The sequence below is a fragment of the Trachinotus anak genome, unplaced genomic scaffold, assembly GCF_046630095.1.
Source record: "Trachinotus anak isolate AG129_WGS33_773 ecotype Australia unplaced genomic scaffold, CSIRO_AGI_Tana_v1 ptg000019l, whole genome shotgun sequence".
Taxonomy (NCBI): domain Eukaryota; kingdom Metazoa; phylum Chordata; class Actinopteri; order Carangiformes; family Carangidae; genus Trachinotus; species Trachinotus anak.
In genome coordinates this window covers 9,723,471-9,737,551 of record NW_027273870.1, presented here as the reverse complement: position 1 = coordinate 9,737,551, position 14,081 = coordinate 9,723,471, and the positions used below count along the sequence as shown (strand labels likewise).

The 14,081-nt window shown below is 42.5% G+C and overlaps 1 protein-coding gene across 2 annotated transcripts in view; it reads right to left on the bottom strand.

Annotated features, from left to right (window-relative positions):
* The window catches only part of LOC139636191 (SEC14-like protein 1), a 30,130-nt gene that overhangs the window by 3,935 nt on the left and 12,114 nt on the right, over positions 1–14,081 (bottom strand). The window contains exons 3-16 of one of the 2 annotated variants that reach the window (XM_071504018.1): positions 8,920–9,069; positions 8,557–8,688; positions 7,263–7,391; positions 6,488–6,761; positions 6,119–6,228; positions 5,719–5,908; positions 5,047–5,135; positions 4,684–4,754; positions 3,515–3,686; positions 3,071–3,205; positions 2,785–2,919; positions 1,894–2,145; positions 1,573–1,751; positions 1,089–1,115 (exon numbers count right to left, since the gene is read on the bottom strand). In XM_071504018.1, coding sequence (XP_071360119.1) covers positions 1,089–1,115; positions 1,573–1,751; positions 1,894–2,145; positions 2,785–2,919; positions 3,071–3,205; positions 3,515–3,686; positions 4,684–4,754; positions 5,047–5,135; positions 5,719–5,908; positions 6,119–6,228; positions 6,488–6,761; positions 7,263–7,391; positions 8,557–8,688; positions 8,920–9,069 — 2,045 coding nt within the window. The remainder of the gene's footprint in view (positions 1–1,088; positions 1,116–1,572; positions 1,752–1,893; positions 2,146–2,784; positions 2,920–3,070; positions 3,206–3,514; positions 3,687–4,683; positions 4,755–5,046; positions 5,136–5,718; positions 5,909–6,118; positions 6,229–6,487; positions 6,762–7,262; positions 7,392–8,556; positions 8,689–8,919; positions 9,070–14,081) is intronic. The other variant, XM_071504019.1, reaches the window with a different exon arrangement.

Here is a 14,081-nt window from a genome sequence, read left to right as displayed (position 1 = left end):
GTGTGTGTGTTCGTGTATGCCAGTCCCCCTGGTAAACCGTTGGTCCTCCCCTCTTTTATAAACACATAGGCACCGCCCACAGGTGAGATGGCACAGTGCCATATGCAGCGTTCAGGTGAAAAAAATCCTCCAGACCGGCTACAGTAACATGATAACATTAGCTAGCCTGGCGTTAATGATATTATGAATGTGTTCGGCAAATATTGCGATTGCTAGCCGCCTAACTGTCAGCTTTGCTGTGAAGCGTATCAAGGCAATGTTAGTGTGGGCTAATGGCTGTGACTAGATTGTTTTTTGTTGGCTCTCATGTACACGGTAACTTTATTTGTATTTAGTGGTTACTTTCACTGAACTTCGTCAACACCTTGCTGAGTTAGAACATAAAGGAAGGAAAGCATGGGTTGTGGCCGATGAAGCATTTGTTTTGGTCTGAGATGCTGGTGGTCTAGTGCAACATCTACAGAACCTTTAAAACTCAATCAAACGTGGAAACCATTAGCAAAACATCCTGTTACAAACTACTAGAATGAGTTGGATGGTAAAATTAAACAGCAGATAAACTGAGGAAAAGAGAGAGATTCAGTGGGTTGGTAGTACACATGGATGAAAAACAAATACCAATGCCAGGAGATGTCTTTGGATGTGGGTAAACAAGTGCATGTATTGGTGGGTTTTGGGGGGTGTGTGGGTGTGTGTGTGTGTGTGTCTGTGTGTGTGTGTCTGTGTGTGTACGCGCGTGTGCACGCGCGCATGCACACTCTTGGATATACAGCAGTTGACCACAAGTGTGCTGAACATGTTCCAATGCAAGATTCCTAATATTGTTAGTGATGCAAGCAGAGTAACTGAAGCCAGTGAGTTGGACTGCAGTCGCAATGCAAGGACACTTTCTTCAGTGTGAATAAAGCAACTTCCTGTTAGCCAACCCTAAAATGGTAAATTGTAAGCAAGAACAGATGCAAACAAGCATCTCTTTGCTGCATTAGAAGCGTGACTGCCATGGAGGGGGGCATTCAGATCAGCAGCCAAAAGCAGCGGTGATGATGAGGTCGTGCTAAAGGAAAAGGGGCAAACACTGAGCCACTTACAAACTCTGCACATCACAGCAAGCGGTTCTTCACAGGAGGAAGACAAGAGGAGGAGGAGGAGGAGGAGGACGGGGTTGTGAGAGATAGAACAGGAGCGGATTGGACAGAAAAATTTAGATTAAAGGAGTTTCTCAGGCAGGGAAGCATCCTCATTTCAAAACTCTGGGCCTAAAAACTCATGATGCTCTTAAGGCATTTCATAAGATCATTTTAGCAGCATTATGTAATTAATCATAAGTCATACGTGTCACTATGTAGTAGGTTGTAGAGGGGAAAAACTGAAAGAAGACAGGAGTGAAAAATGAGCAATCATAAAGAAATAATGTCTGAAATTAAAACATCACATCATGATAAAACACCTGAAAAATAGCAAAAATATGGGGACACACACACACACACACTACATGTGTATAGCATGGACACAAATGTATGTTTTTGTCTTTCACTCTCTCACACACACAAACACACACTCAGATTTACCAACCTGAAGTCCTCAGAGCCCAACACCTCGGTGTAGTACATGACTTTACATTTGTGCGAGGAGACCTGCAGGGTGGCCAGCACGTCGTCCACTCGAGGCAGGTTGGTGGCCGAGCAGGCTGGCATGTTGTGGAACTTCCACTGGAGGATGTAAAAGCCTGGCCATCGTGTTATGTGGGAGCCCTGAGGAGAAGATACTGACAACGTTAATGACTGACAAGCAAAAACAACCCATAAAAAAAAAAACACACACACACACACACACACACACACACACACACACACACACACACACAAAATGTTATCCATGATCCTGGATCCTCACCTGCACGCTCTCTCCCTCCTTGCAGGTGAGTGGTGACTCCACCATGCTGTAATCTTGCCCCAGCGTCCATGACTTGTCAATAAGCTGCACGTTGTTGCCCCCTGGAGAGGTGATGCCGTGGGCGCCCAGGGGGTCTTTACGAGGTGGCTGGGGGGCCCGCTTGGAGTGGTAGATGTTGAAAACAACGTCGCCTTTGCACACATCAAAGTCCCAGGTGATGACTGAGGAGGCGTCGATGATTTCTATCAGCAGCTGGTTGGAAGAAAGAAAAGTGGGGGGAAGAAGACAAACTGTAATTAAGACATGTTTCAGGAGAGAAAGACAAGAACTAAACAGCAGTACAGAGAATCATTTTAGCAACGTTAGCTGCTCTCTTATTTTTCTTTACACACATCTTTTCTTTAACAGGACTAATCAGGACTCAACACACTGTGGCAGTGAACCTTGCACTTTTTATTTTTGCCCTTCATACCAGTGCTCAGGTTTGTTTCATGTTGCTCCACATTTAAGTATCAGTTCAATGAGGCACAATAGAGAAATTAGTGAGAAGCAGAGAACATCTGTTTGTGATGAAGACAGGATCATAACCATGACATCAAAACTGCTTCCAGAAGGGTGATTATGAGTGATGATGCACCCCTTCCTTTGGTATGAATTATGTAACGTGGCAGTAACAGCAGATTATGTTTCAAAGCTGAGCTACATTTGGTCTGAATTCAGAAACCACTAAGAAGTCACCTGCACATTACAACCACTAGATGGCAGAACATTCAACAAAACCTCCATCAGAGACACCAGGCAGCTCTCTGTTCTCCTGCCCTACATTCATGCAAAACATCCCCACGCACTTATCATCTCTACCTCCCACTTTGCTGCTGTGTTCAGCCTCACCTCGTGTGGAGCTCCCTTAAAGATGCTGGCGCTTTGGTAGATTGTCTCTGTCCACAGGCGGACATCCTCATTCTCCAGCTCCTCAGCTGTGCGGTACATTGACTTGGGAACCAGGCCGCCTTCTGGTACTTCACACTGCATAGAAAAACCATGTGCACATATGCAAATTGGGACAGTAAAGGAGAGCACAGTGTGGGTGGTGTCATGTCCCAGAAAGTTCAGTTAAAGAATTAAATCATATTCTCAAAATATAACCTACAAGTTTAAATCTTCATCAGATACTCACCATGCACTCTCCTCCCAGGAAGTCAGGGATGATCTCCTTGTCGATGTAGTCTACCAGACCTCCAGGACCCTGGTAGTCGTTGCCTGCATAGATGAGGAACTTCTTGCGGGTGTTTTCATCAATGAATGGACTCACCTAAGGCCAGAGGCAGAGGTGGTTATGGACACATCAAATGGTTGTATCCTAGTTACTGCAGAGCAAACATATGAATTTACTGTAATAACGCGAGCAGAACATAATATGTGTGTTTTGTGTGGGTGAAAAAGAGTTAGCAGTTCGTAAAGCTTCTGTTTGCTAACAGAGACTCCGTTATTTTAAGGCTTTAGGGCTGCTATAGTGGGCTGTGATAATGATGGTGTTTATATTCTGTGGATGGACTACACATTACTCTAAGAGGAGGGCAACATATTGCTCTAGTTCATGTGTATTCCTCCTGGTTCTTACCAGTGTCCAGAGGACAGGGAAGACCCTGGGGGCTCTCAGGATGAGCAGTCGCCCCAGAGTCTCTGGGTAATTGGCCTCCACGACCTCGATGATCCTCAGCAGCGCCTTGACCCCTGGTCGCCACAGGTGACGCATGTTCAGCCCCTCCAGATCTACCAGACATGTCCAGCAGCTACAGAAGAGGAAGTGAGAGGATTAAAGTGTGGATGAATACAAGCCCCACACACACATACCCTCATACACAGACAGACACACACACACACACAACTGGGCTACAGCCTGTTTCTAACCACTTAGCACCTGTCGCGTTGAAGTGAAGCTTAAGTGGTGAAGGCAGTGCTTGCTAATTCTGGACCCCACCACATCTTCGCTTTCCCTCTATCTACTCTGGCTGAGAGCTGTGACGTGACAGCCTTTCATAGTTCACATGCCTTCCTGCGTGGCTCTTATCCCAGCCACTTCCTCTGGTTTGAAAGGGCTATCTGAATTAGTACACTCAGCAACGAGCCTCATGCATTCTTTCCATTTTGGAGGAGATAATACTTCTCTGGACTCACTGCTTTTTTTTGTGTGTGTGTGTGTGTGTGTGTGTGTGTGTGTGTGTGTGTGTGTGTGTGTGTGTGTGTGTGTGTGTGTGTGTGTGTGTGTGTGTGTGTGTGTGTACACTTGTATCCAGGCTACACCTGCTGAACTGAATCCAAATAGCTTGTATGCTGCTTGGTTATAAAAGAATAGACTAATGTTTAATTTTTCATTGTCTCCTCTTAATCCTGCCATCATCTTGATCTACAACCACATTTAAAGCTTTTCAGATATTTTTACTGAGACATTAGCTTTGAAGTCCTCCTTGCACTACATTTGCTTATTTTTCAAATTTGTATTCTATACTTCACTGTAGCCTTTTTAGAACGGCCTTAAGAGCAGGTCACCCCATAATATTGAGTTTATTAAATGTCAAATAATAGTGAAAATGCCCATCACTCGTTCCCCGGGCGCTTGATTTGTCCAACCCGGAGTTCAAAAATCTAAAGATATTTCACTTTACAAAGATTTAACTGAGAAATGACTTCAATGATTAACAGATGATAAAAATTGCTGCTTCGTTTTCAGTCGATCCACTGAATCGCTTACTCTCTCCAGCTCTTCACTGTTCTGTAATGAAGTATTACCTGATGGGTCGACCAAACACCTTGGTGTTTTCTTCACAGCGTCTCAGACCCTCCTCATTGATCGAAAGAACCTAAAATGACACAATATGAACTCAGCAGTGTTTTTTTTTTTTTTTTACATTTCCTGCTCTGGCACTTTAACACAACCTTACAGTGACTTACTGTGAGTGCAGAATTATAAATAAGCAGACTATTTATACAGGCTTTTACTGTATACATCCTGGTGTTAATACACTTGTGAGGACATGCCAGTGCCCATTAATTCAGAACCTGTAATCCAACCACCAACTGCCTGACCTACAAATGTGTTGGCCCACATTGATAGATGCAAACTGGAACTGTGTTGCAGCTTGTGTTACTCACATGTCTAAGCAGAGACTCCTCTCCAAGAGCGCGGACCAGTCCTTTCGTGTCCATCTGGCCCAGCCTCAGGATGTACAAAGGACGACCATCTAGAGAAATAAAACAAACATTTACATGATCCATCACACTGTTTACCATTTGCAAGCCTGCATGGAAGGGTCTGCACTGAATTGTTTGTCCGTGTGTTCTTGTGTTGTGTAAAACAATAAGTGACTGTGTACACTGAGAAATGCTTTCATGTTTTGTCCTGTTGGTCCCGTACAAATACTTGTGGAAAGAATGAAATGAGAAGATCAACTGTTCAGTGATGTGGGAACAAAAAAGCCACTTAAATTTGATTTATTCTGTCAACAGCCACCCTCTGTTGTAAATAAGAAACCCACAGCATTCATCCAAATGAAGAATATGACTGTGAGTATGTGTAAGCTATTTGGGTAACCAAGTAGTGCTGGCAAATTGGTCTCATGTTTAATTCATGTCCATGGCTGAAGGCTGTGGGTTGCCAAGAGTAACTTGCGTGTGTAACTTGAGAATGTAAGGAACTGGAGCACTGAGATCTTCCTCTAGTTAACAGCACAAGCATAGCCAGCTCCAAGATGGCCTACATAAATCATAAGTACACATGTTATCTTGGTCAACTGTCTATAAATGTGGCTGCAGATGCAAACCTACCTCTGTCATGGTGGTGCCAGCCCCCAGTGTAGTAGTCCTGAAGAACCTGCGGTGAAGTCCAGGTCTCCAGCAGGTAGTCCACCTGGTGCTGCTTCCTCCAGGTCAGTGACTGACACAGGATCTCCCGGGCCTTGTCCATGTTGAAGTCCCTGGCCCGCAAGAAACGCAGAATGTGCTCGTCCTTAGGGATCTGGGCCGTGAGGGGAGAACATCAAATAAATGCAAATACAGCAAAAGAACAAAACCTTTCATAACTTTCACAACAACGCCAACGTCACTGTCAGTTTGTAAAAAGTAGCTGGTAGCTATCAGACTAAAACAATCTGAAACAACCCAACTCTTTGTGTTGTATACCACTGTAGATGTTACTAAAATCTGGAGGTAGAAAATAGTGCATCACCTTTCCCTTGTGCGTCTCCTGCAGCCATTTGCGAAGTCTGATCAGACAGCTCTCCTGCAGGGGGGTCAGGTCGCCTAGGTAACGTTTGATATAGTCTGCATCCAGCTTGTCTGCAAGGCAAAAACATGACACCTCAAATTAAAATAATTCAGGCAAACAAGGTAAATTGACACCACTGTCAAATAATGTTGCACATATCCTTGTTGAAAATCCAATAATATCTTTTATGTCATTTCTTTGCCCATTTCTTTACAAACAGTCACCTTTTATGGATCATTCTCTACTTTTGTTGTCACAGTTACATAAAGTAAGTGTAAAACAAGTGCTGGCATCTGGATTGAAAAACTTCAATCATCTGTAGGAACAGACCTTCAGGTGTACCAGCCAGAATCTCAGTTAGGCTGTCTGCCTGAAGCACACTGCTGTCCTGCTTGGCGTCCTGAGGGATGCTGTCCTTGGCATTGGCCGGTAGCGGAATAGAAACGGCGGGTGTGACCTCAAGTTTGGGGAGGTCAGGTGGGCTGGTGGAGAGGCTGGTTGGCCTGGGGGGAGGCAGGGAAAGGGATGAGGGAGTCCAGCGGGGCACATGGGTGATCCCCTCATCTTCTAGCTCCCTCAGGTAGTACTCGATGATTTCTTTTCCCTGTGAGGAATATTAGCGAAGAAAATCAGTGTGAGAATCATGGTGAGAAAATCAGAAGAGGCTGTGAATTTGGAATAGAGATCAACAGTGCTAATGATACTCTTTTTTAATTCAAACCAAGAGTCAGGTGATGGAATCAGAAAATTAAAGGGATGCATTCAACATGGGCCCCAACCATCCTAATGAAGGCAGGTGACTCACTGGGTCTGACATAAAAGACCCCTGTCCACTCTAACTGATTATGCAAGCTTATTTCTGCAGTTACAGCATGAGCTGGACTGACTGACTCATGCTCCAGAAACCTTTTAACACTAAACTTCACATAATACATTGATGTGAGTTTTGCATAATCTATGCAACACCCATTTTGCTGCATTGTGTGAATAATAAGCTGTTGTTAACTTGTGTCTGAGTACAAAAGGAAATAGGTACATTATTAGATGTAACTCACACACACACACACACACACACACACACACACACACACACACACACACACACCTTGTTGATACTGCTGGCATACTGCTTCATAGCAATCTTCTCCACCGTGCTCTCAAAGCCAAAGAATGACTTGATGTCCAGGCTGGCGGTCTGCTCAAAGCACGTCCAGTCTTCATTCTCTGGGTGAACCTGTAGCAACACATACAAGCACTTACTGTATTTTATACTGTATACACACACAAAAACAAGATGAGCATGTTAGTATGGTAACCACACACCCAGCTTCATTAGATGATGACGCAGAGAGAGCAATTTTCACACTGTGTAGTGTGGGAGTGTGTATGTGTCAGTCTGTCCATATAATATTAGCCAGTCCTTTACACATCAGTTTGCAGTTAAAAATAACAGCATGCAAACATACAGGAGCACACATGCCTCTGTTGTGTGATGTAAAGGTTGTGTGAGGCAAATCTCAAACACAGAACAGTCACTTTCAGAAAAAGCTGAAGAACATCATCAGCATCCTACACCATGAAGCACAATTATTTTCCACCTATCATTTGGCTGAATCTAGCACTGCTGTGACAGCTCTGCAGGGGTGGGGCTTGAAAGGAAAAAAAACACCACAGAAACACTGACACTGTTGTTTTTGTATATTCTATGCATAGCAAATAGTCTAAGTGAAATTCATTTTGAAGGCAGTGTGCTGGTAGTTTCATTGCCCTTGGCTACCAAAATATTTCAGCTTTAGCCAGGTCCATTAGCTCAGTCTAACAGAGCTGTCCGTCCCTGTTACTGTTAGCACACAATAAGAACCTCTGTGTGTGTCCTGGACCTAAAATTAGCACCCTAGCTGGTTGGAGGCTAATACAATGTGCTTGACCTCATTAACTCAGAGCACATCCATTCATGAATGGGTAGATCTGGATGCAGTGCACAGAAGTGGAGCTGGTAGAAAAACAGATAACATGCTGGTTTCAGATCAGTATTTGAGAGCATTCAGCCAGAATGTAGAGGACTGAATAATTCAAAGAGGTATAGGCTGCGAGAGCGAGCAATATGCTCAGTGCTGCTCTAAACATGGCTTTTTCTGTGAGGAAGCAGGGAAGAGATTAGAGGAAGTACAAAATTAACAAGGGTGTGCTGGCAACAGCTTTACATTCAGCAGCTGAACAACAGCTTCACTGTGTGTTTGCTCATTTGTCTATGTAGGTAAGTGGGTTAAGCACATCAAATAAAGAACCAGAATCAAGGTTTGATTCTTGCTCTGCAGCAACCTGTGCTAAAAAATATAAAAACTCATGTGTTATAAGCTGCTTTTTAGTAACAAACAAGCGATATATTTGCAACTGACCGAATAGCAGCAAGTCTCATGGATGATGACCCTGTTGGAGAAGGTCTCATTATGGGACTCAATGTGCAGCGTCCTCTCCTTTCGGTTCATTGTGTTTTTCTGGATGAAGTAGACATAGTCCACACCCGCAATCTGCAAACCACAAAACCCATGTTACAATAAACCACGCTGACATGAGACACAATATTTAAATGTACGGTTGCGACTGGAAAATTAACACAACCCAAATTATTATATTGTTTATATGCGTATATATGTATAAAAAAAAGTTGAACAAATGAAAAAATTATTTAATCCTCTCAAGCAGTGAGGAGAAGCTGGTAAAAATCACAATAACCATGACGCATTCACTGAAGATTGTACCCTTTTGAGCAGGCGTGGGGCATCCACATCCAGGGCACAGCGGCGCTCAATCCTGTGGGTAGATTTGTCTTCGCTGGTTTCCTCATTCACCACGTCACTCGCCACAAACATGGGGATGAGGTGACAGGTGGGGAATCTACGCTCATAGGCCTGAGAGAGGAAAGAGGAACATAATTATCAGTCAACACAGTGGTTTTCTGGGAAGAAATCTTCTAGGTTTTCAAGTTTCCTTCCAGTGAATAAAGGAAAAGGTTCCGTCTTCCAGTATTGCAACATGGGGACATAGACATTTGCATCGAGGTCTCGGCTTCAGAACTAAAACCCTACTGTACATTTTCTCAAGTGTATTAATGACAGTAATTTAATGGATTTTAGATATAGCAAGTGGCAAAAAGTTCCTTCAGAGAAAATACTTGGCTGAAAACAAAACTAACAAAACTAAACTAAGTGAGTAACATCATATGGCTGCTCATGTCTTATTAAAATCATCACTTTCAATTTTTAAAAGTTTCTCTGAAGGAACTGAAGTTTTTTTAAACTGCATCCTAAATATGGTATTCTTGCGTTGAGCTCTGAGATTTTCAGTATTTGGAAAAACTTCTATTTAGAAATAAATATGATTGAAAGGCTCAGGATAAATTCAGCTTTGTTAAAAAAATACCACACAGCTACAATGGGTCTGGTACTGCCAGCTTATGTAAAATTCATTAGAAAAAAAAGCTAGGAATGCAAGTACCAAGGGAATCACTCTGTGCAGCAAACAAGTGAGGCCAAACAAAAGCTACATCCCAAACTCCTCACTTGAGTTAAGCCACAGCAGACGCACTTTTTAATTCCTTTACAACAAAGGGCTCAACACACAATAACAGGCTCTGTGCCCAGTGGCAACACTGCGTCTCCAAATTATGTGTTCTCATAAAATGCAAAACGTAGGCAAACTCAGCATTTGTGCAGAAGCCAGCCAGTGGTTATGCAACTGGGCTGTGGCTGGCACAATGTGCAGAAGCAGCAACCATTGCTTCCTTTCCTTTATCGCCACAATTCTCCTATCTTGGATCTGACTGGCGTGGCTGCATAACAGGCAAGTCTAAACATGGAGTTATGTTGATGATAAAGTTTGTCATAACACTGAGCTAGTCTGAGACTCTTATGTCATGTGTCCTTGTTGCATAAACCAACAGGATATTTCCTCTGGAGTAACATGAGTCTCCTGCATATGTACAAATGCATTTATCTGCCATTGAATAAGCAAATAAGTGAAGGACAGAGATTATTTTAAAAAAAGGACCAAGGAAGCTAAAACAGACATAAAGAGATACATATCAGTACATCTTGTCTTCATTAGACAGTACATCTTGTCTTCATTAGACAAGATGTACTGTAGGGAATGCCGCATTGAAAACCTATCAGCTGCAAATCTTGCACTTCTTCAACGGGGACACAGACTGTAAATATACAGTGTGCCTGACAGAAAGAGTACCGGCTGAGATTTGAACATGTGCACGAGTGGGGACAGATTGTGCAAGATCAACTGAGAGAGCAGTGCTTCTCACAAGACTTTCGGAGTTGGCTGAGTTGGTGTCAGCTGAGCCTTGCTGATAAAGGCGCTGTGTTCTGTAGAGCACAGGACAATTCATGTCCTTGAGGTCCTCTGAAAACCATAAGAACAGGAGATCAGTGTGAAATATGATGGGGTTTAACATTCAGCACATAGGAACACAAAGCTGAAGTTAGATGTCCTTCACTAGAGCCCTGTGTAATACGCCCTGTCCATTTGCATGTCACGGTTGATATAAATGTTTCATCGTTATGACTCGTTCAAACAAAACCGCCTTGTTTACAACATTTCCACACAAAGAAACAAACACAAGAGTAGGTTTAGGACATTTAGCATGCTGAGCAACAGCAGTCATTGTGTTGTGTCCGAATAGGGAGTGGGGTTCAGCTGCTCCTGGCATGCTGCTGCCAGGGCTAGTGAACCACTCAGCTGCCTACTGTCCCCTGACTGATTTCTGTGCTCTGTTTTTCAGCCCTGATGCTCTGGAACACTGGGTGCAGGTTTTGCACTGCTGTCAGCACAACGGCACTGGCTGTAAACATTAGTTTCACCCATTAAAAACAACCATACGTCAACAAAAACTCAACCACAAATGGCACGTACTGTCAAAAACACCACTACTCGTCACTCACAATAGGCTTACATAATGTTCAAAACACAGGCTTCACTTCAGTCGTAATAAACATCTAAGAGGAAAAAAAACCTCCACCTTGAGCCCTGTTCTGCTTCATGAAAAAAAATGAACTAAACATAGCACAATTTTTATCTGGCCCTTGTGCACAGAAAACACCCTTTTAGTATTAAAAACAGGAAATGGGAAGATCATGATAGCAGGTTATTCTTGAAAAAGGGATTGTAAGGGCATGCTGCTGGGCTGCTGGTAAACAGAGACCCAATCTGGTCACATCTGATCATCTGACTTGCTCCTACTCTTAGCAATAACACTGAAAATTATGACCATTATAAGAACAAAACATTGATTACCAAAGTTAAACTGTGAATGAATTGTGGGTCTGAGGTCGAAGATCTGATGATATTACATAGTGGACAATCTTACGATGATCTACTTTTTAGATGAATCGTAAGATTGAGTCATCAAAAGGTGCTATGTTTAGATACCTAATTTAAAAGTTCAGTCGCTGCTAACCAGACATTGTTTTAATTCACAAACCTTGAAGCTAGTTATTCCAGGATGTGTCAACGCACCTCTAACAGGATCATGAATACATTCATGAACTTTATTCAGTCACCTGTCACGTTATAAAGTGTTCTGCAGGCATGACTCAAAATACCCAATGAGCTGTATACCTGACACCTGTGATGCTCTATACACTTCCACTTGACATTTAAACCAGATTTCCATGTAATTTCTCAGTGGGCAGCCAAAGCAGCAGTTTGACGACAAACACTCATGTTTATAAACGATACTGCCCTTTTATTTAGTCAGTCTTTGGGATCAGGAACAGGCACTGATGACACATCAACCCACAGCCATGGTAACCAAGCTCCACCACAGTAAATATTCATCTGCCCCTTGTTTCAACTCTTTCCTGGAACACTTCAGCACAATGAGACAATAAAAAAAATATATAGCAAAACAAAAAATATCCCAGTTTCCAGACGAGTTCAAAAAGCAGTGTGTGTGTAAGAAACACTGGGAGAACATCATCTTCCAGTCTCTATGGAGATCAGCTGTGCTTGGACACACCTCAACTGGCCAAGCCATGAGTAATGGTTTCTGGAATTTGGCTCGAGAGTATATGTGCTTTCCAGGGGCGCATGAGAGAAAACATAAAAACAATACATGGTTCCTTAAACCCTTCCTGCACATGCAGAAAACATTTTCCCTGGAACAACAGGCAGTGTGGACAGGGCATGAGTATGGAATCAGAAGGGAGATTAAGGAAATCCAGTAGTTCCGAGGGATGCGTAATACACTTCAGGACCACAAAGGGCTGCATGGTGCTCATATACGTGTATAACCTACTACAGGGCAAGAAAACAAGAGTACTGGCAGGCAGCCCAGCCATTATCTGGCATTAAAAAACAAACTTAAATATAGCTGCAAGCACAGTCCAAACAAATACAGGAAAAGGAGCTCTCTACATACAAAGTTTTTTTTAATATAACTTTTTTTAGGTTTGAGTGTCATACCTCAACAGCAATCACAACTTAACCTTTAATTCAGCAAAAGAAGTAGATGACAAATCAAGCAGAGCGGAAAAGTCGATCAACTGATTAGTCAAGTGAAAGTAAATTAACCTTCAGCTATTTTTATGATCAATTAATTGTTTAAAACATTTTTTATGAGAAATATCAAACATTCTCTAATTCCAGCTTCTCAAATCTGTGGATCTTTTGCTTTTATCTGTTTTATGTCATGGGTTTGGGACTGTTAGCTGCCTTGGATTCAATAGACCAACCAGTTAATTGATGACTTAGGAAAATAATTGTTAGTTGAAGCCCTAACATCAGGGTATCACCTCACTGCTGATTTGAATGAGCCAGCAGGGGTCTGCAATCTCACAGTTCTTCAGTTAATTAAACTATCTTAACTTTTATCACAGGCGTGATCACTTGAGCACTATTTGACCAAAAAAGTCATGTGACACACACAGCTGGAAACAGCGGTTTTTGCAGCGAGAGTCTGCTGCTGTAAATTTATTGCCACTGCTGCGATGTCATAAAGTTGCAATTACACAACTCTGCAGGTGGCTTTTAAATTGAAACAGTGGATACAGGAAATAAAGTGTTCTGACATGTCAAGTCTTATACAGCTTTCACAAGCTCGGAAAAACAGCCAAGGAAAAAATGCATTAAGTTTTGTTTTTTGACAGGAGTTTTCTCCCAAACAATATAAGGCTTTAAAAAAAACTTAAGTTCCACTTCTTGGGTGTGTTACATTTAGATAATACCATCTGCTTATGTAGTCAATCCTGAAAGTGAGAAAAGGGTCAATCTGCGAGGGGTAAGATGAAAATCCTTGGCCTATAGGTCTCCTGGGAGCAACACACTGACAGGAGAACACTTCCAACTTCCTCAGTAGCAGTGTCACATCTCTGGAGCTTATGAAAATGGTTGTGAAATAGAGACGGCAGACGCCCAAAGGTCAACCTCTGCTATTTTTATAAGACGGCTCTTCTGGTGGCTGGGAAAATGGGAACATTTTGGTCGTGGACACTTTTAAGATTTTGATACTTGATGAGGACAGTTAAGAGATGAAGTGTAAACACACAAAGTTCACAAGGGCCTGAGAAGCAGCAGTTGATATGACTGCATTTTCTAAGCGCTCAGAGGCAATTCACAAGAAGTGCTGTATAAGACACAGTTGAGATGTTCTATTCATGGGTTCATTCATATTATGTATAACTATGGCTGTTGTTTCTCTTGTAACATATGAGTCAGGATGACTTACACATTTGGTTTCAATCATAAAGCAGCAGCATTCACAAACTGTATAGTACACAAAGATATCCAGCAGTTGTCGGCAAATGCAGCCTAAGACAGTAAAACTTTCCTTCTATCATATCAGTATCCTACAGTGTCTCACACATGTAGTTACACTGATAAAAGGGGCCCACAGACAACAGGCTACCGTATCAGG